The 22759-nt window shown below is 35.5% G+C and overlaps 1 protein-coding gene across 2 annotated transcripts in view; it reads left to right on the plus strand.

The window, feature by feature from the left end:
- Positions 1 to 22759, plus strand: part of LOC145774373 (guanine nucleotide-binding protein-like 1) — a 114527-nt gene that overhangs the window by 40657 nt on the left and 51111 nt on the right. For both annotated transcript variants that reach the window (XM_082585606.1, XM_082585607.1), the window contains exon 3: positions 1060 to 1215. In XM_082585606.1, the coding sequence (XP_082441732.1) occupies positions 1060 to 1215 (156 nt within the window). The remainder of the gene's footprint in view (positions 1 to 1059; positions 1216 to 22759) is intronic.

Genomic DNA, 22759 nt, shown 5'->3' on the forward strand with positions numbered 1-22759 from the left:
CACCCGCAACGTTATTATGATCTCACAGCTTCTCATACTTTGTCGTTTCAAAAACACTACTGATGGCGGTAGTAAACTAAGACAAAAGTTAGCTTAATATTTAAAAAAACAAACTAACGGAGATCATTAGAACATAAAATACCGTACTGCAGTTTTATAACAGCTAGAAACCAGACAAAGACAGGGTAATACATCTTCCATTTAAAATCATCTGCTATTTTTATTCTTGTCATATTGTCGTTGTTGTAATGAGGGAACATTTCATTTGAGAAAACAAAAATATGCTCTCAGAGTAAATGATTTTCCAAAAGTTCATACAATGGATTGCTATGAAAGACTAAAACTTTAACGTCTAAACAATTTCTGAGCTTTTGTAGAAATTATTTTTTTTAAAAACTCATTTTATGCTCTGAATCTAAAGCACAACTCCATCGCAAAAGAAGATTGTGTCAATGTGTGGTATATCAACCAAATTTACCAGACTCGATAGAAAAAGTGAGCATAAGCATGACTGGAGTAATAATGTTGCTTTTTACAAATAGGTCGATTGGTACCATCTTGTACGGTATGAGCTGACTTGTGCTGAATAACATCATCATCATCATCATCAGCCATTGTTGTTCCACTGCAGGATGAAGGCCTTCCCCATATCTTTATAATTTTTTCTGTCTTTGCACGTTTGTGTCCAGTGTTTGTCGAATTGGTAGAGTTCGTCTCGCCATCTTGTTTTCTGTTTCCCTCTTTTGCGTTTATTGTCAAGCGATGTCCAGTCAGTAACATAAAATACCCATTAATTACTTAATCTATAATGAGCTGCTAGAATTGCAGCTATTGTATACATGCTTTATGCTTTCCTAAATGATTGTTGCCATTTCTTTAAATAAATGAAAGCAGTTCCAAAACGGAATTTTTAAAAACATCCTCACTGAAACGGTCATCTCTGAAGCGGGTTATCTCTGACATAGGCGTGTTTGAAAATGTAAAAAAGAACACAATTATACCTACTTTGTTTTTATTAATGTATTCAAACTTTTGTTTGATTGAACAACATTATTCTAGGTCAATATGATCCAAACAGATATAACTTGAGCTTTCTTCGAGAAAGTCGGGAAGAAATTGAGAAACGAAAGTTGGATGCACAAACAAGTCCCATTTTATATGTGCCAGAAAAAGATCTCGAAGTAGATATCAATGACGTGTATCAACCTGGATCAGGTAAGGCTTGTTAGATGGACAGATTAGGTTTGCTATTTTACTGATATCATTCCCATTCATGACTTAGTAATTACTTAGTCTTTGTCTCTGAATCCATAGGTTTGTGTTCAATACATTGTTGGGTCCACGGCGAGCTTTAATAGAGGCCAGCGCATCGTGCACGCACGAGATCTGACTGACGGCCTATATGCTTTGTGTAAAAAAACACGATTTTGTCACTTTCCTGGAACGTTATTAATAGTTAGGTGATGTTTCGTCAAAATTTATTAATTATTGTAATTAATATACAAACGATATCACATGGATATAAGTTGATCGTCATATTTTTTATTGTCTTACAAATAGCATTTAGTAATAACAGCAGTTTTAGTAGTTTAGGTAAGCAAATGACAGTGGAATCGCTGCATAATGTTGATAGACCACAATTTCTACGAATCAGTTTTCTGCATTCTCCTATTGACTTTAAACAGTACGTACTGTAATTTAAAAAATTCAAGTACTGGATGCATAAAATATAAAACCATTAACAGTATAAACGCACAGAAAAATTTAAACATGGTAGAAATAAAGTACTGAGCATCATACATATCTGCAACTTTCCATGCAACATTAATAGCAATTTAAACAACATCGTGCTGATCAACAGTTTTCAATTGAATCATGCCTTCACACTTCACAGTATAATGCAGGATTGCAGGTGAGCCGGACGTTGCTCAAACTATACCGTTCGTTAGATCGTGCTGTGATCTAACGAACGATAACTGATCGTTAGATCTTATGTGTTGGCCTTCTAGACAGATATTACATCCAACTCTCCTATACAATCAGAAAATACAGTGAGATTAGAGCAGTAGAAGCTAGTATACAAAAATATGCTAGCTGGTAATTTTATCCAAGAATAGTTTTGAGTTTAGACAATAGACATATACACAAAACAATAAGCATGTAAGCAGTTCTGGTCACATCAAAATGAGTCAGTGTTCACCCTCTGAATCGGATACATGGTTATCTCTGAGTCATCAGTTGATGGAGGGAGAGGCACCTGGTGTTGGTTGATCAGGATCGGCGTTGGTCTCTGTAGTTCATACCATTGATAGTGCGATGTTCTTCTGCCATATACTCACTTATAAATGGTGAAATTCTGTTTTCATATTCATCTGACAGACAGAGCTATACTTCAAAACTTTAAGCTCAACTCTTCAAATATCAACAGTCAATAAATCAATCAATGAAGCCAGTCTGCCTAGCCCTAGAGTGACTGCCTAAAATGCAAAAACAATAAGGTTAAATAGAATATAAAGCTGTAATTTTACAAAATGAACGAGTAGGATAGAAAGTGAAATGAGTCACAATTATATTGTGATTTACTACAATAGAACTATAGAAGTGGTTAATTGTGGATGGTGAATGATTACTACTGATAAATGCAGCCATATAACGAAGTAGAAAATACTTACTAAATAAATACAGTAGAAATGTTGTTTAAAAACATTAAAAGTTGCATGGAAAGTAAAAGTTTACCTGGAAAAATATACAAATAAACTACACGGCTTTTTTATAACATCAGATCAGCTAAATAAAGATTCAAAGAAACATTATGCTTTTAGCTTTCAGCATGTATAGACTATATTCTATGAAAGTTTTAGCACTTTCAATGCACTTTCTTTTGAGCATCTGGGAGACTGCAATAGGGCATAATTCTTTAAAAATACATTAGCCAATGTGCGACAATGAGACAATGTCATGAAAAAGCAATGTCGTTCAGATATGGATAAAAAGTTACAGAAAATAAATTTTCGACACATTTCGCCAACAACACTTGTAAAAAAGATGTAACAAAATACACACCACTGTACAACACTATCCTTCGGACGTGTCAGACCACCTCGATTTAATTTATCAACATATGAACCAAATCTTTTATAATAGAAGTATGTGTCTTCTGCAATAGCACATCCATTCTTCAACTCAACATACCCAGCAATATAAACCATTGCAATTAAAACCTCTTCTGAAACTTTCCCTTCCAAAGCACATAAGCTATCCAAAACTTCAAGCTCATTTTCTACAAGATCACGATTACAAGCGGCACAAGCATGACCTTCGGCAACATCAAAGTTTAAATCTAATTGCAGTGAGAGCTTCGCGTGTTGAATTCTTACCTTTTCCAAAACTGACTTAGCAGTAATGAAATAGGTACCTCCAGACCCTTGTCGAAGTTTACTGAAGCATTTTTCTAATGGGTCTGTTGTAAACCAGCCAAAGATGACAAAATCATTTCCACATGAAAGTAAATACTTTGCTAGATCTACAAAACCATGGCATATATGATACAAGAAGTTGGCAGTATCTGCCGTTAACTGACGAATTCTGACTGAGCCAGTTTTCTTCATTTTTTCTGCCATGCTTGCAACATCTAGCAAAAACTGTAGCCTTGGGTCATCGGGTGACCGAATCACTGCCCTAGTTGGATCGTTAAATCTCACATCAGTACCAAGTCTTCTGACATTAAGAATCTTCCATAATTTAATGAAAATTTTGATAAAATTTGCTGTACCTGCAACAGGAAGATGTTTCAGTTTCGGATGGGTTTGTAAAGCGGCGACAGTTTCATCACAAAACACCTTCAGACAGGTTGACACCTTTTGCCTCTCAATTGGTTTTGGAGAAACAGCCACATTTGTCAACTTCGAAAGCTTCAGTAGATGATTTGTTTCCATTTCATGTAACCGCTTTAGATCACTCCACTTTGCAACCTGACGCTCACCATCAAATTCAAATTCCAGCTCGCCACACTTTTCAGTGAGCCAGTTATTTCGAATACATTTCATAACATGAACATAATCATACAGCAAAAATGTTCCTTCATCTTTGAGCCATGGTTTCCCCTTAACCGTGTTAAGTTTCCTAAAACATTTTTGGTTGGTTTGATGCCCATCTGCAATAATTGCTAAAATGTTTCCACCAGACTGATTGATACATTGCAAAATAGGTTCACTTTGACTGATAAAAATCTGATGTCAAATTACTCACTGGTAGAACTTTTGCCAGGAACTCCGGACCACCAAACAAGCACTTTACCATTATCCCCAAAACAGTTTTTGCTAAGCATTCTGGATGATCTGCAGCTTTGCCGAATAGTGTGCCACCATGGTATGTGATTGACTAATAAAACTTTTCTGTTTTTAGTGAACCACCCAGCAAACTGTCCACTTGAAGTCTCGTCCTGTTGCTCAACACAACAAACATGATCATAGATTTAATATATACTTCATCCCACAACAAAACACAGTTACGTTGACACGCAGGTAAACCATCTAAAACATTTTTTTAAGAAAGCCAAATCAGTTATGTTATCCACTTTCGAAGTAATACGTTTCAGTGTACTAACACTCGGGAGCTTGTAATCTTCACGAAATCGGTTGTATAATGATCTTGACAATGCGAAATATTCAAATGCTCTAGTGACTGAATCTGGTGAATAAATAGCTTTCCCAACTTTCTCTTTTCCCATGGCACTCAGTTGCTCAAAAATGATTTGGGTTTTGTGGTTTTGCTCTTTATGTTTTAAAAATCGAATAATTTCATGAAGAGTAGACCAACGATTGCAAAAAGTGACTCTGTTTGCTAAAAGTGTGTTAACTGTACATGAGGATCCACAGTGAAATGATTCATAGGTTAAATCACTTTTTATTTTGATTATGAAATGTGGTACACCTTGCGTCATTTTTTTTGACTGAATAATTTTACTTTCATCATCACTGTATACAAATAATTCTGAATCATGTAACTTCTTCTCAACCTCATTCAGTGTAAGCATATCAGCCTTTTCAAACTCTGCGATCTCATCTGGCAAAACACATCGAACACTGACAGAAGATTGTATTGTTTTTCTGCATTTGGGAGGAGGTGAGGACAAACAGCTTCTTGGAATATTGGGAAAGACACTTGGGGGTTCACTGGGGCGCAGTTTTCCATGACGAGCAACCATCTTGCAATCATCTGGCCAATGTTTGCGACAAATCGCTGTGTGTTTTGTTACTACTAAATTTGAACGCGGTATCATGGCTATCCATTTCTTTCTGTCTTCTTCATCCTGTGGTAACTTATATATGGACACAACAATCCCAGTGGACTTATAATTTGAATTGCAGTTTGGTACGCAACACTTTAAAGGCATTTTTTAAAACAGAGGAATTATCTTTCATGCAAATTAATCAGATTAGTAAATCTAAATAATATCAAACCATGCATGTTAACTACTTTGTACTGACATGCAGATCATCAATTCTCAAGATGTATGTATTGCAAAAATCAAAACATCTCGAGAAATAAATAGGCTAAAAGCATAACAAATAAAGATCCCCCATCATGCATGTATTAAATGAAGATGCTACAAAACTAAACAGTTGTTGAAACTGGGCAGTCAATCTATTAAAAATTGTTGTACTACCAGTACCAGTATAGCCTATTGAAAGGTACTATTTAAGTTAGTTAAGATTTGTTAGTTATCTATACAGTAAGTAATCCACACAAATTAATAACATTACATTCTACAAAGATTAGCTTTGGTACTGGTATTTAAGAAAATAAATGTAATATCAGTGAAGTAATTTTTTGTGAATATTGATATGTTATCTATAAGAAAATGGTGAGTGGACAGAAGACATGTTGCTGGCAAGCAAAAAAATATGGTATATGAAGATTTGTAATATAAAGTACCGGTACAGGTAAACATTTAGTATCAACATTCAAAATTGACTGAAGCTGTTAAACTAACTTACCAGTAGTGAGTAACATTGCATACAACTGAACATATAAATGGAGATTTATTAAATAGGCCTACCGGTACTCTATTTGCTAGTTTTAATAAACCTGGAAGAAATACAATTTTCTGCCTACTTTACCCACAACATGCTTCAAGGAAACTGGGCAGAAACTTATTAAAGAAAACATAGATTGGTAATGGCAGTTTGTTGTGAATTTTCTGTGTAACCAATGACTTCATGAACAGATAAAAGCTCCTTGAAACGAAAACATTGTAGCTTATACCGTACCTAATTTTGTTAAACTAAGCTGCATAACTGTAACTGCCTCAACTTTTCATAAACTTTGTAACTAAACTTCTACTTTCTGGCAAAGATGCATAGTTAGTGAACAAGTTAAGGGAAAAATAAAAAATAAGTTCAGTAAAACTAGAACCTTAGCATAGCGAATAGACTATAGATGAAACATCTTCCTCCCAACTGATTAAGTTCACAATCGGCCGTCAGTCAGTTTGAAGTACGCGCGATGACGTGGCCTCTACTAGAGGGCGCCATGGTTGGGTCATACTCAAGAGTTTTTGAACGTGGTACTGTATCTTATTGCTGCTGAGCACTGCTAAAGAACAAAAAATAGTAATAATATACTTTGCTGTACCTTTAAATCAAGGGTGCTCAAAGTTTTGTAGCCACGAGTCGCATTTCGCTATTCCAGAGTCTTGCCTGACCGCATTAAATTTTTTACTTATTTTTGTCCTTGAAATTCTGCTTTAACCTGTAAGATTGTCTATTGTTGTAGGGCAATGTTTAGGGATAGTTAAAAACGTTATTTTTGTAATCATCATTTTTAGATTTTTGATTTCGAGTTGTTTTATACATTTTGTTAAACAACTAATTTCATTATCATAACAAAGAACTCCAAAGAAAGTGTTGAATTATAGTTGCTGAATAACTTATTATAAATTAGTTTGCTGCAGTTTTGACTCAGTTCTGTAAGTCAGAAATGTAGTCGTATGCTCAGCAAGTGATACTGTCAATGAACCACTCAACTTCAAGTGCTGCCTAAAATGAAAATTGTTTGGTCCCAGTAGTGATAATGCAGTCAACTTCCTTTGTTGCTTATCTCATATTCTTTTATTACTTTGTTTACCGTATTTCTTCCATTTTTGTCATTTCTTTCTTTGCATAATATAGCCTGTTGTCATAAGTGTTACATAGAGTATTATGATGTTCTTTAAAGTCTAATTGGTGTATCTGTAGTCTGGTCAACTGATATAGGTCAACTTATCAATAAAAAAAAAAGTAGAGAGTACAACACCAAATTGACAAATTCATGTTCTTTCAATTTAAATTTAATAAACTCAAGTTTTCCAACTTAGTGTGGTACCCTCTACTTTTTTTGATTATTTTATCATTTAATTTTAAGCCAAGGTGATGCAAAAAAACAGCAATCAAAAATTTATCGAGATATCATTTCAAGTGATTATTTTTGACATAAAATGAACACTTAAAATAAATGTTGATTGCTGTGGTCTCTATTTATTGAAAGACACAATCAGGGATTTATTGGGTTTGATGCGGGCTAATACAACGTTCACCTGGCGAGACAAATAGCAACTGAACTGACAGAATGAAAGGTAACACAGATTGCGCAACAAGGACAACTTGAAGGTCACGTGATATACACACACCAGTTCGTGTGTTGCAGGTGCAAAGGGGTAACATCCGATATATCAACATCCCCTCTTGTTTACATGAGTGTTTGTACAGTACAAAATAACAGAACTTACAAAACATAAATAATATAGCACCACTCACAAAATCTTCACCAAAAAAATCAAAAATAATCACATAGTTTTACTGGAGGTCTACGATTTCTTTGTGGTCTTGCATCAGGGGTAGATTTATCAGCATTGGGTAATACATTGTTACAAGGAGGTACATAATTATGGTACGGTACACGACGAGTGGGCGAGACAAAGTGGGCGACGAGTCAAGTGGGCGACGAGCCTAGTGGGCGACGGCCAAAGTGGGTGACAGTAGCGAAAGTTTAGCCGTTGGGACCGGTGATGACATATACAATTTATCTAGTTGCTTTGCGGCGTCACGGTTTATCGTGAAGCTTAAGAGAAACTCCTCAGAAAAGAAACAAATGAATGGCCAAAGAGTGGTTGAAGTGATTATAAAGTCATATTTTCTGTTTTAGATCATGAAGTGTGACTTTTAATTTTTACTTTATTTTGTGGAAGGGAGGCAATGAGAGTTCTCACGCTGAGTTTCACGAAGCATTGGAAGCAACATTTTCATTATTTTTTGTAGTCCAGTAATAGCGCTTGCTGTTTGATGTTAATTTGCATTGTGACATCATCTTGACACATTATTTTGCAATTTGCGGCGTCACGGTTTATCTTGAAGTTAAGGGAAATCAGTCAGAAAAGAAAAATGAATGGCCAAAAAGTGATTGAAGTCATCGAAGCTTGTCAGTCGTTATAAAGTTATATTTTCTGTTTTAGATCATAAAATATGACTTTAAATTTTTACTTTAAAATACAATGATTGAGGCAATGAGAGTTCTCACGCTGAGTTTCACGAAGCATTGGAAGCAACATTTTCATCATTTTTTGTAGTCTATTAATAACGCTTGTTGTTTGATGTTAATTTGCATTGTGACATCATCTTGACACATTATTTTGCAATTTGCGGCGTCACGGTTTATCGTGAAGCTTAGAGAAACCCCTCAGAAAAGAAACAAACGAATGTCGTGGCCAACATATACGTATATGATTGTCTGCAACACATACACCATATCGAATGATTGTCCGCAACAAAGACAAGTGTCTGTAACCCAGACCATAATCTGATGTGCTAAACGTTGTACTGCAAACTAAGACGTTGAATCTATGTAAAATATTGCAATGATAAATCTAAAACTTTTGAAAAATCATTTGGTGATCTGCTTTGTTAAGTCAACATGTCAAGCAAATCTGTAAAACGAAAAGATCTGGCTTTAGCTGAAAGAGTAATTGTAAAGGAAAACGCCGCAGAGTTGTTGCAGCAAAAATTGATGTGGCACAGGCACAAATTTTACATATATGGAAGGCACGGGAGAAGCTCTTGAACAACCATCGTAACAACAACATCGACAAAACTCACCTTAAGCAAGTGAAAGTTGTGTTTTATTTCCAGCAAACACAACTTCTTCTGTCCATCCTTCAGACTTAGGTATCTGCAAGAATTTCAAGCATCATTATCGATGGAGTATGTTGCAAAAACTTCCGGCCACCATCGATGCTGATGAAAACGCTACAGCCACCAACATAGCACGCGTAATTTGTTTTGTTTTTTGCTGAGACTTTTCGGTCATTTGTCCGAAATAATTTGTAAAAATTCGGTCATTTTTTCTGATGAAAATATTTCCTTTCAAGTAGCTGAGACAAACCAAAATTTGCACTTCCTGACTAGCTACAACATTAAGTTTCGTTGAGAAACGTTGTTGTGTTTTATCTGAGAAAAGTTAGAACAGACAAACGTTTCTTCAACGTTCATCAGCAAAACTCAATCTTGCAACACTCGGCCGAATTGACTATGTATTTTTTCGGACGTTTTCACCGAATTGAAATTGTTGCTTCCAATGCTTCGTGAAACTCAGCGTGAGAACTCTCATTGCCTCAATCATTGTATTTTAAAGTAAAAATTAAAAGTCATATTTTATGATCTAAAACAGGAAATATAACTTTATAACGACTGACAAGCTTCGATGACTTCAACCACTCTTTGGCCATTTGTTTGTTTCTTTTCTGAGGGGTTTCTCTTAACCTGTTAAGTGCGTATAACGACAATTGTCGTCCGAGACAGTCGCTCTTGCTGTGCGTAAGACGACAATTGTCGTTTTTGTGATCGCAGCTATTCATGGCACTTTTAATTTCGCTTTCCTCTATTCGCTTTGTCTGGAAGGCGCAATTATGACGTGTGAAGAAACATAGATGCATTGTTTACACTACAATAATGATTGCAGCCTGATGGAATTCATTAATCTCTAAATCACTCTATTACAATATTAGGTAGCTTCTGCACTCACCTACAATATAACCACAATTGCAAGAATAAGAAGATTTCGTCCTAAATGTTTCTTTTTCTGAAATGGCTTCCTTCCAGTGTATAAAATTCGAACCACATCATGCGCGTTCAGTCAGTGTGAAGCCATTTTGATGTAATGTTGCAAGCAGTTTTAGAAATATTTTGTTGTGTTTGAAAACATATTTTGTAACATAGTCAACAAAAAATAGGGTTTTGTGTTGCTGCTAATGTTAGAACAAGCGTCAGAAAATGGTAGGCTACAGTTTGAATATTTCCAAACTAAACTTACGTGTACTTTGTTTAGTAACCTATAAATGCTTACAAATTATTCTGTTCTGTGAATTGATGTATTTTTTTCTTCGTAATAAACAAGCATAGTTGAATAATTTCACAATGTTGAAAGGTATAATCACTTAAGAGTAATGCGATTACACCAGAAAACAATAGTCCAGCCGGAGACTTCTTCGCAATAGTCGATGAAAAAGTAAAGCAATGGACACAAAAGGAAATCGAACAAAAGCGTATTGTGCTGCGTCATGGGGGTTCCCCAATATCCTAGCAAGCAATACTGCGACGAAAAATACTGCGAGTGATCAAATTAAATACGCACAGTAAGGAGAGTTTCGAAAATTTAATTACGCACTTAACGGGTTAAGCTTCACGATAAACCGTGACGCCGCAAATTGCAAAATAATGTGTCAAGATGATGTCACAATGCAAATTAACATCAAATAGCAAGCGCTATTACTAGACTACAAAAAATAATGAAAATGTTGCTTCCAATGCTTCGTGAAACTCAGCGTGAGAACTCTCATTGCCTCCCTTCCACAAATCAATCATTTTATTTTAAAGTAAAAATTAAAAGTCACGTTTCATGATCTAAAACAGAAAATATGACTTTATAATCACTTCAACCACTCTTTGGCCATTCATTTGTTTCTTTTCTGAGGGGTTTCTCTTAAGCTTCACGATAAACCGTGACACCGCAAAGCAACAAGATGATGTCACAATGCAAATTAATATCAAACAGCAAGCGCTATTCCTAGACTACAAAGAACCGTAAAGCAACAAGATAATGTCACAATGCAAATTAACATCAAACAGCAAGCGCTATTACTAGACTACAAAAAATAATGAAAATGTTGCTTCCAATGCTTCGTGAAACTCAGCCTGAGAACTCTCATTGCCTCCCTTCCACCAATCAATCATTGTATTTTAAAGTAAAAATAAAAGTCATATTTCATGATCTAAAACAGAAAATATGACTTTATAATCACTTCAACCACTCTTTGGCCATTCGTTTGTCTCTTTTCTGAGGGGTTTCTCTTAAGCTTCACGATAAACCGTGATGCCGCAAAGCAACTAGATAAATCATAATTATATGTCATCACCGTTCCCAACGGCTAAACTTTCGCTACCGTCGCCCACTTGGCTCGCCGCCCACTTGGTCCGTCGCCCACTTGGCTCATCGCCCACTTGTCGTGTACCGCTTAATTATTGTTGTTGGCGAAATTGCATAGACCTGCTTTTTTCGTAATTCAGTGAGGAAAAAGTTAAAAGGTTCAGGGTCATTTCATTATAATTCGAACGGGCATTGGAACCATGCAATTTTTTTATTGGCTTATTTTATTCCTCTCATTATGCTGAGAAAAATGACACCAATTTTATGAAAATTGGGTCAGCGGTTTTCGAGATATCACGTCATTTATATGCTGTCACTAGGTGTCCTCGCGAACAGAAGAGCAACACGTTTATGACCATAACTCTAGACCCACTGGTCCAATCTTAAAAATTTTTGTGTCTAACTCAATGTTTTCACTGGTGGGCTTTCCAATAACACTGTGTAAAATTAGCTACTGGCAGTAGTTTTCATGATAGACTAGTTTTGACTACCTTTAATCCGCGACCAAAATGACAATGATCTGAGTTTGTTTTTTTTGAAAAAAAAATTTATCATTAGAAAGAGGAAGGTTACATGTGGGTTATATGCCATTTTTAGATAGTTACTACACCAACTTCAACTTTTACAGCAGCAAAAAATTCATGTATTTCAAGTTTTCAGCAAAAATAGAATATACGATTATGTGAAGAAAGGCGTTCTTCCCGGCTATCAGCACAAGGCTGATTACTCACTAGCACAGCGAGCTGCAGTGACGCTTCGCTAACCAGAACGGTGTAGCTTCCACGCCAGCCATTGAGACCTCCAATTAAACGTTTAAGTTATTTTGGCAGCCGATTGTAGCATCGAATAGACAGCGGTGCTAGTGAGTAATCAGCCTTGTGCTGATAGCCGGGAAGAACGCCTTTCTTCACATTGACCTACCCCTGGCACCTGCTGGTTTTGTTGGCTCTTTCTTTCCACAAAGATAAGAGTTAAACTGACTGGTAAAGCGGCGGTCGATTACTCAAGTGGCAAGAATACGGTGCGATACTGATGAGCCCAGCCTCATGGGCGAAACACATGTCTATCGCTGTCTATTCGATGCTACAATCGGCTGCCAAAATAACATATACGATTATATTGAATATTTTTCGGATGGCTGTGCCGCTCAATATAAAATTTACAAATATTTTCTTAACCTTTCTTATCATTTCAATGATTTTGATCTCCGATCAAGCTGGTCATTTTTTGCGACAAGCCATGGAAAGTCACCTTGCGATGGTATTGGGGGAACAGTCAAGCGAAAGTTGGCCAATGAAAGCTTAAGTCGACCAACGGGCCAGCAAATGTTAAATGCTTCAGATGCATACGAATATTGCAAGAACATCAAGGGCATCAGATTTACATCAAGGGCTTAACTCCAAGAGATTTCCAAAGGGTTGCACAGTCCCCGGTACCAGAGAGTATCATTTTGTTTGCTCTGAGAGAATCGGGTCAGTCAGTTTCAAGCGTCTTTCTGATGATGTTCAATTGTTCAAGTTGCTGGAACACATCAGTTCTTTTCAAAAGCACCTTCATTGGACATTGAAAAAATCAAAATATCAACATAATTATGTAGCGTGTGTTTATGATGGAAAGGGGTGGTTTGGTATGATTGACCATGTTGATCGAGAACATAATAACATTACTGTTAACTTTATGCATTCTTGTGGACCATCTCCTTCTTTCATTTGGCCTCGTCATGAAGACAAATGTCTTGTATGGACATTTCATCTATACTCATGACATTAAATGCACCAACTACATCAACAGGACGTACATATATGTTCCCAAATTCCATTGCAAAAGAAATTAACAAGCTCCTATGAACTTTCATGAACAACAACCGAAACTCTCCTGTACGTTCTAGTTAGAGATTCTTTCACAAGGATAAAAAGTATTAGAATTTGCAATGCATGTTGTTAATATGTTTGAAGGAACTGTTCAAAATGCTGAAATACATATTTTCCCACATTTTCGATTCAGGCTATTAAACCTGTGTGTAATATGTAGCCTATGCTTGACAGCATTGGTTGTGCCCATGAGCGAGTTTAAAAATGATAATGTTATTGAAAACAGTTAAACAATCGATGCTTAGAATACAGCATATTCTATGCTCATAAGTTTAAGTTGCTCTGTGTATATATTATATTTAAAGAAGGTTAACTACAAGTGCAGTTAAGTTACTTAAAATTAATCCATTTCGGCTAAGTGACTGTTACACAGCAGTATTTATCTGTAAACAATAATGCCAACCTTGGAATACAATATTATACTGATCAGGTTCGAGCCTAATTGCTGAGTTACAAAATGCTCTTAATTAATGAGTAACTAGTTGAAAATGATATACAACACACATCAAACCTTCCTCTTCCAATTCATCAAAAAAAAAATTCAGATCATTGTCATATCTGCCGCGGATAAAATGTAGTCAAAACTAGTCTATCATGAAAACTACTGCCAATACCTCATTTTACACAATGTTATTGGAAAGCCCACCAGTGAAAACATGGGGTTAAACACAAAAATTTTTAAGATTGGACCAGTAGGTCTAGAGTTATGGTCATAAACGTGTTGCTCTTCTGTTCGTGAGGACACCTAGTGACAGCATATAAATGACGTGATATCTCGAAAACCGCTGACCCAATTTTCATAAAATTGGTGTCATTTTTCTCAGCATAATGAGAGGAATAAAATAAGCCAATAAAAAAATTGCATGGTTCCAAAAAGTCATAATTGTGTTTGAAATATAATGAAATGACCCTTCACTTACTTTGGTTTCCCATAATCTTCAATTGTGAACGAGTTCGCTTTCTGCTTGCGTACAGAAAGTTTGCAGTTTTTCTAGCAGGACTTGTGGATTCCTTTTCCTCCTGTCTTATTCACTTAAGTATGATATGTGACCTTTCACTTACTTTGGTTTCCCATAATCTTCAATTGTGAACGAGTTCGCTTTCTGCTTGCGTACAGAAATTTTGCAGTTTTTCTAGCAGGACTTGTGGATTCCTCCTGTCTTATTCACTTAAGTATGATATGTGAATTGCTTTGCAACTTTGATTACCTCAGGACCAGCACAGTTGAGTATTGTTGCTGTTTGAACCTTCTGACTTTTCTTGGACCCTCCACTGGCTATCATGTAGATTTCTACTTCGGTCTTCTAGTCTGGGAATATTTGCGCCACATTAGCATTGTGTATATCCAACAATGATGGTTTTCTTGCGTCTATGCTCATTGTAGTTGCTTGTCTTCTGAATTTACTCAATTTAGCATTTCATAATACTCCTCGCTGCCACTATGTTGATTGCTGTCGTCTCTATTTATTGAAAGACACAATCGGGTCATTCCATGCCAAATGTCCTAAAAATCATAAAGATCCCAGTTTGACCCTCTTTGATTTTGCTCAAACTTGGTCAAAATGTTATTTGGCCTGATTTAGCTATACATTACAAAGTTTAGCTCAATATCTATTGCAGTTTTGGAAATATGATGCTTTAAAGTTTTAGGTACCCCCTAAACTTTTCCGCATTCGGTTTTTTGGACCATTTTCAATTAAGTAAATTATTTGGTCCGAAGGTTATATAAAGTTTATTTTTGGTAAAATGATTCACTTTTACTTAGCTACATTACATGATTGCTTTGTCAAAATGCAATTAATGTGCAGCATAGTCGAGTAATCAAGCCTTAAAGTAGCTCTTTTCTTCATCAAAAACAAATTTTGTGCCATATTTGGAAGTCTGTAACTTTTTTATGAAAAGTAGGATGGTTATTTTATTTATAATGTATGCTCTTTTCCTACCAGGCAACAACTTCACCAAGTTTGATAAGTAACATTATATTTATTAGAAAGTTACAATGCATCAAAATATGCACCCCAAGCAAAAAAGTCAAAATAACGCCATCTTGTGGTATAAAAATACCCCCGTAACAAAGTGTTTACAAAATAATTTTTTTAACCTGTTGAAGAACATTACCTAAGAAACTTGTGAACAAAGTTTTGACTTTGTCACTCAACTATTAAGAGATAAGTTGGGGGCCAATTTTTAACTCCCCAGTAATAAAAAATTGGCTTATTTGCAGAGGAGTCATTCCATGCTTAATTTGGGGAAAAAAATATTAGTACACCCATTGTTCCAGAATTTTATGATATATTGTGTTCAGATAGAGCTCATTGAGACAACTCTTTTAAAAAAAAAAAAAGCATTCTATGGCCTTCGGTTCTCGAGATATTGAAGATTGCAATTTGGCCACAAGATGGGCAAATCCTGGTTACGCATGAGTGATTTTTAAGTATATTTCTTATATAGATGGTAGAGGAGTGGGGAAAATTGCTATTTGGGGGTTTTCAGGGGCACTGAATTCAATAAAAACAGTTCCAAATGGCTCAGAGCAATAGTTTTGTTTCTACGGTTATTTTTTGCTCTTTCACTTCAACCGCTGAAATGTTTGAATGACAAAGTCAAAACTTTGTACACAAGTTCCTTAGGTAATGTTCTTCAAATGGTTAAAAAGATTATTTTGTTAACACTTTTTTACGGAAGCATTTCTATGCCACAAAATAACGTTATTTTAGCTTTTTTGCTTGGGGTGCATATTTTGATGCATTGTAACTTTCTAATATATATATTATGTGACTTATCAAACTTGGTGAAGTTGTTGCCTGGCTGGGTTTTTTTTTTTGCTGAGACTTTTCGGTCATTTGTCCGAAATGACTTGAAAAAATTCAGTCATTTTTATTTATTTCGGTCATTTTTAGTCAATTTTGGTCACATATAGTCAATTGACTATATATTTTTTCGGACATTTTGACCAAATTGACTATATTTTTTTTAAACATTTTGCTAAAAAATTGGTCAATGACCGATAAATGACCAAAAAAAAAAACCCAGTTGCCTGGTAAATAAAGAGCATACATGATAAATATTATTAACCATCCTACCTTTCATAAAAAAGTTACAGACTTCCAAATATGGCACAAAATTTGTGTTTGATGAAGAAAAGAGCTACTTTGAGGCTTGATTACTCCATTATGCTGCAAATTAGTTGCATTTTGACAATGCAATCATGTAATGCAGCTAAAAGTGGATCATTTTACCAAAATAAATTTATATAACTATCGGAGAAAAAGATATGGTTAATTGAAAATGGTTCTAAAAAACATATGCAGAAAAGTTTAGGGGTACCTAAAACTTTAAAGCATCATATTTCCAAAACTACAATAGATACTGAGCCAAAATTTGTAATGCATGACTAAATCATGCCAAATAACATTTTGACCAAGTTTGAGCAAAATCGAAGAGGGTCAAACTCATAGGTCTAGGACGCTTGGCATGGAATGACCCAATCAGGGATTTATTGAGTTTGATGCGGGCTAATACAACATTCGACTGGCGAGACAGATAGCAACTGAACTGACAGAATGAAAAGTAACACAGATTGCACAACAAGGACAACTTGAAGGTCACGTGATAATACACACACCAGTTTGTGTGTTGCAGGTGCAAAGCCCTGGGTAACATCCGATATATCAACAATAAACACTTAAAAAAATTAAACTAAACAAATGATAGCCTGAAAAGGTGGTGCCCAGCACTTAAATATTTTGAATTTCAGAAAAATTTGGCTAGACCTACCAGTGTGTACTCATTAGGCTACTCCATTCCGATTAGTTAAACTATCATTATGTGTTTTCTTTTGTAACAGACATATTTGTGAAAAATCACGAAAATGAAGTCAAAAAAAGGTTTCAATTGAAAAGTTTAGTGACAAAAGTTTTGTTTGGTACGGTACTTATCGATGTCTTAATTATTTCAGAACAGATTTAAACAGAACATAGAAGCAAAACTGTAAATTTTGTTCCAACATTTCAATTTTTAACAAAAGTTGTTGCAAAAAAGTGATTGTTTTTTTTCACTTTTTAATTTATTTATTTTTAATGTAAAAAAACGAGCACAAAAAACGTCTCCCATCTCCAGCAGTGCTACTCAAGCTTTTTAATGTAGCGTACCGGCACATTTCGAATAAAAATTGAAATAACAAGCCTAATTTGGTTTTACAAGTCTACATTCGAACAAATTTACAGTTTTTCGCAAACAGGGTCATTCCATATCAAAACAGCCAATATGAAGATATCTTGTATATGGTACCTCTCAGATTTTGCTGAAAAGTTGTCATACTATGCCTTAGGCTACCAAACGAAAGAATCCCAAGTTTTAGATCAATATCTCAAACGGTTTTCCTATGACGGCCGTTTGAATTTCGGACGCTACTCTTGTTTTTGACTTGGGGGGGTAGCAAATAGCAATTTCAGCCATTTTCAGAGCCCCATAACTTTTATTGTAATTGTGGTAGAAGACTAAAAATTGCTGTGCTAGTTCATCATAAACTATACTACACAATTCAATAGTAACAAACAACATCTCTTGATGCATAAGTGTTAGGTGGGTCATCAAAATCCTGTTTTTTGCCCCGTGTAAGTGATTTTTTCAATTTTCAAATGCTTCTACCACCCAAACCAATCAAAATATTTCTCTAAACCTAATTATTTGTAATATTTGGAAACTTTTCTTCTGCCAACTTGAATTTGGGAGTTGTGGTGCCATTAACAGAGATCTTATGGGGGTCTGAAAACCCTATCAGGCAGAAATGGCCCTTTTTTACCCCTATGTTTAGAGCCCCAAATGACCACGTGGGCATTCTACTGTCATGCTGAAATTTATACCAGACAAACACATACATTTATTCTTTCATTTCATGAAATAAAATCTTTGAGTATCAAACTCCTTCACTATAAATTTTATGTTTTGAAAATGTAACATTTTTGTCATTTTTGGCAAATAATCTCAAGTCCTTAATGTAGGTCAAGAGAAAATTCAACAATGATTTATCATGAAAACAGTTAAAATAAGTAGGTACTATGCTTAGTGATCATAAACATTGGGATGCTGACATTGTTGACCATTAATTTATGTTCAAAATGATGCTTTCACCTCTTCTCACCCATGAAAAAGTACCCACCTGCAATCAATAAGCTATAGGGTGTGCCACTTTGTAACTTTCATTTTCGGGTTCCTTTTAGGACCAAAAACTATCCCAAACAATTTTTGGGAAGCCAAGAATCTGGTCCAAACAAGTTATTCATGTTGGTTGACATTGTCATTTCTGCAGGTGTGACTAATTTTCACAAGTTTTTCAATGATGTTTCAGAAGCTGGTTTATATTTTAGCAATACTTTACGACATTTTTCCTTTTCTTGCACAGACGATAATGCAGAATACAATACCAAAAATACAAATGATTCACTAAGATACCACAGATGTTGCATAAGACGGTTTATCATTGCTGCAATGAACTTTGAAAAAGATTCTGGAAGATCATTCTTTCCCTTAAGTTGAAGAAGAGTTTTAAGCAGATGGAGATCGTTATATGGAGCATAAAATGGATCAGGTGCTGTTATCCATGCATGAACATAAAATAATATCAAAAACAAGGAAAGGCCATCCATCGCACATGGCTCACTGCACCAATGCTTTTGATCACAGGGGCTATCATGTCATGGGGATATGATGTATTCTCTTCAGTTTGTTCAACTCAATATAATTACCGAGGAAGAAGCAAACGAACATAGATCTCTTCTCTTTGTTTCTGATCTATTTTTGGGATAGTTTTTGATCCTAAAAGGAACCCCAAAATGGGTTGAGACCTTGGTTATGAAAAAAAAAGTTACAAAGTGGCACACCCTATTCAGCTATGATGTGGAGATAAAATTGTAGGAAAATGATTCAGTCGTGTTCAAAAATTAAATTGTTTTCAGTTTGCACTATAATTCTGCATTATGTAAAATGCATAGCTCAAATCAGCTCAGTTGAGTTTGAATATCATCTATTGTCTAAGAAACTGTGGAAGTGGTGTCAGAACATTTTCATAATCTTTTTGGTTAAGTTTGTATTTTCGAGCACTGTGTCTGTAGGTTTCTGGTACACCAACACAACAAATTATATGTTGGAATGGCACCCAACAAGACATTTGTCTTTGGTCAGGCAGCCACATCAAAATGTTGTTTACACGCTTCATGAATTTTACGAAAACATCCACCATGTTTATCTGAACGTTCAATAATATTTCCAATGAACCAATCATCTTAATAGATACAGGCAATGTATATTCCTGGTTGGAACAGACTTGAGATTTTTGATTGATCTGAAAGCAAGCGTTCTTCATCCAAATGTTTTGCATCACAGATTTGTTCTGCACTGATGTCAGTGAATATTGCATCTTGTGACATTCTTTTTATTCGTACTATATTGATGGAAATTGGAATAAAGCAATGGTGTGAACGTGTTCCCCTAATAGTTTTTGTCGAGGCATAACTCTTCTCAACCATGCATCAATGGGGAATGGCCTCTTCCTCCTCCTGTGAATGTGGACGTGGTGCTGAGGAACAGACCGCAGACCACATCATCAATGACTGCTCCATCTTCAAGCCACCTAACAGAGTGGAAGGTCTGCATGTCATGGATGATGAAACCAAAGACTGGCTGCTCTCTAGTAGCCTTCTAGTGTAGTCCGGAAACATTGTGAATCTGAGGTGGTAAAAGAATAGACCCTCGGCCCCAGAGACTCACACGACGACGACGATACTCTTCTTTATTTTTTTTAACATTGTCTGCACTAATGAAGAAAAACTGAATGTTTTTGATGTTTGTTGTTGCCCATGCAAACATCAGTAATGGTTAATCTGAGGTGGTAAAAGAATAGACCCTCGGCCCCAGAGACTCACACGACGACGACGATACTCTTCTTTATTTTTTTTAACATTGTCTGCACTAATGAAGAAAAACTGAATGTTTTTGATGTTTGTTGTTGCCCATGCAAACATCAGTAATGGTGTCAAAATATGGTTTGCATTGAGGCCTGAAGACTTGCACGTGCTGTAAGACGCTTAACAGTGCCTCCAATTCCGTCACATGGGCTTTTCCCATGCGAAGTGGCAAAAAAGTGCCATTCAGCAGAAATACCAATGTCATGTTTGTGATAGTACAGGTTGGTGAAGTTCCTATAATTTTTATATTGTGAAGCTGCACCATCGCTAAAATAGATTACTTTGTGCAGATTCAGGATAAACTGTTTTAGATGAGGTAACAAGAGTGAGTCACAAAGATGGATCATGCATTCCCTTTTATTTTGTGCTGTAGCCTGTAACATTGGATCTAGTATGACAAATCAAAAATCATAAATATCTTAAAAACAAAATCAGGTGAACTGAATAGAAAATTTTGCCAAATTGGAAATCTACCTAAAAAAATACTCCTAAATGGACCCATCTACAGGACCCTAAGCATTGTTCACTGCTTGGTGAGAATGGTGTACCAACAACTGCACAATTGGAATACTGATTTGAGCTAAGCATTTTACATAATGCAGAATTATAGTGCAAACTGAAAACAATTTATTTTTAAAAAACGGATAGATCATTTTCCTACAATTTTATCTCTATATAATGGCTTATTGATTGCAGGTGGGTACTTTTTCATGGGTGAGAAGAGGTGAAAGCATCATTTTGAACATAAATTAATGGTCAACAATGTCAGCATCCCAATGTTTATGATCACTGAGCATAGTACCTACTTATTTTCACTGTTTTCATGATAAATCATTGTTGAATTTTCTCTGACCTGCATTAAGGACTTGAGATTATTTGCCAAAAATGACTAAAATGTTACATTTTCAAAACATAAAATTTATAGTGAAGGAGTTTGATACTCAAAGATTTTATTTCATGAAATGAAAGAATAAATGTATGTGTTTGTCTGGTATAAATTTTAGCATGACCATAAAATGCCCACGTGGTCATTTGGGGCTCTAAACATAGGGGTAAAAAAGGGCCATTTCTGCCTGATAGGGTTTTCAGACCCCCATAAGATCTTAATGGCACCACAACTCCCAAATTTAAGTTGGCAGAAGAAAAGTTTCCAAATATTACAAATAATTAGGTTTTAGAGAAATATTTTGATTGGTTTGGGTGGTAGAAGCATTTGAAAATTGAAAAAATCTCTTAGACGGGGCAAAAAAACAGGATTTTGATGACCCACCTAACACTTATGCATCAAGAGATGTTGTTTGTTACTATTGAATTGTGTAGTATAGTTTATGATGAACTAGCACAGCAATTTTTAGTCTTCTACCACAATTACAATAAAAGTTATGGGGCTCTGAAAATGGCTGAAATTGCTATTCGCTACCCCCCCAAGTCAAAAACGAGGGTAGCGCCCGAAATTCAAAAGGCCGCCATGTGAAAACCGTTTGAGATATTGATCTAAAACTTAGGATTCTTTCGTTTGGTAGCCTAAGGTATGGTATGACAACTTTTCAGCAAAATCTGAGAGGTGCCATATACATGGGTGGCTGAGTTGATATGGAATGACCCACCAGTAACAGTCTGTGTTTTTCCAGCTTCAGTGCTTATCATATTTGTTCATATTTAATATATTTGTTTTTTGTTTTGGTTCAAATTTTTTTGTTTTAAATGTTTCTTTTGAGTTGAAGGTTACATTGAGTCATTGCTGAGCACAATTTCACAAACAACACATCGTAGTTTCGCTACACCAGCATGATGTAAATAATGAAAATTGAATGAATTTTTTTTTTGTCATTGACACTTTGGTACTTTCAATATTACTTCTGCCAGAATCAGAGTTCTTGGGTCTAAAAGGGATTGTTTTTTATTTATGTGCATTTCCATACGACCAAGCTTTATCGTTTGAAAAATTAAGTTATAAACAAGGGATTGTGAATCTTTTTTATTGCATGGATCACAAAAGAGACCTTCAGGCTTAAAAAAACAAAGCCAATAGACATGCAGTCACTGTAAAATAATTTGCTAATGATCAAGAACACAATGGTTCCATTACATTATACCGAGAAAGAAAAACAACCTGAACTTGGTAAAAAACACATTCGGCTCAAAACTAAACCATACTCATTAAATTTTATTCAAAGTAATCGCGTACCTGCACTGCCTGCAGTCAAGGGCACATTTTGATTAGCACTGTTGCAGTGTAACTATGCATGAAACATTTTTGGTTTTATGCGTAACCCCAACTATCTAACAAAATATGATGAATGATTAATTGATTATTATGTAACACAGAGGTCACCAAAGGTTTTTAAGAATGGACCAGGTGACTAGGAAAAAAGGTTCTCACTGGTCGGTTAACCATTTTGTTCAACAATCTGCAACTTGTGGTCTAGGTTTTTATTTTGCTGAGACTTTTCGGTCATTTGTCCA

The sequence above is a fragment of the Aplidium turbinatum genome, chromosome 7, assembly GCF_918807975.1.
Source record: "Aplidium turbinatum chromosome 7, kaAplTurb1.1, whole genome shotgun sequence".
NCBI classification, from domain to species: Eukaryota; Metazoa; Chordata; class Ascidiacea; order Aplousobranchia; family Polyclinidae; genus Aplidium; species Aplidium turbinatum.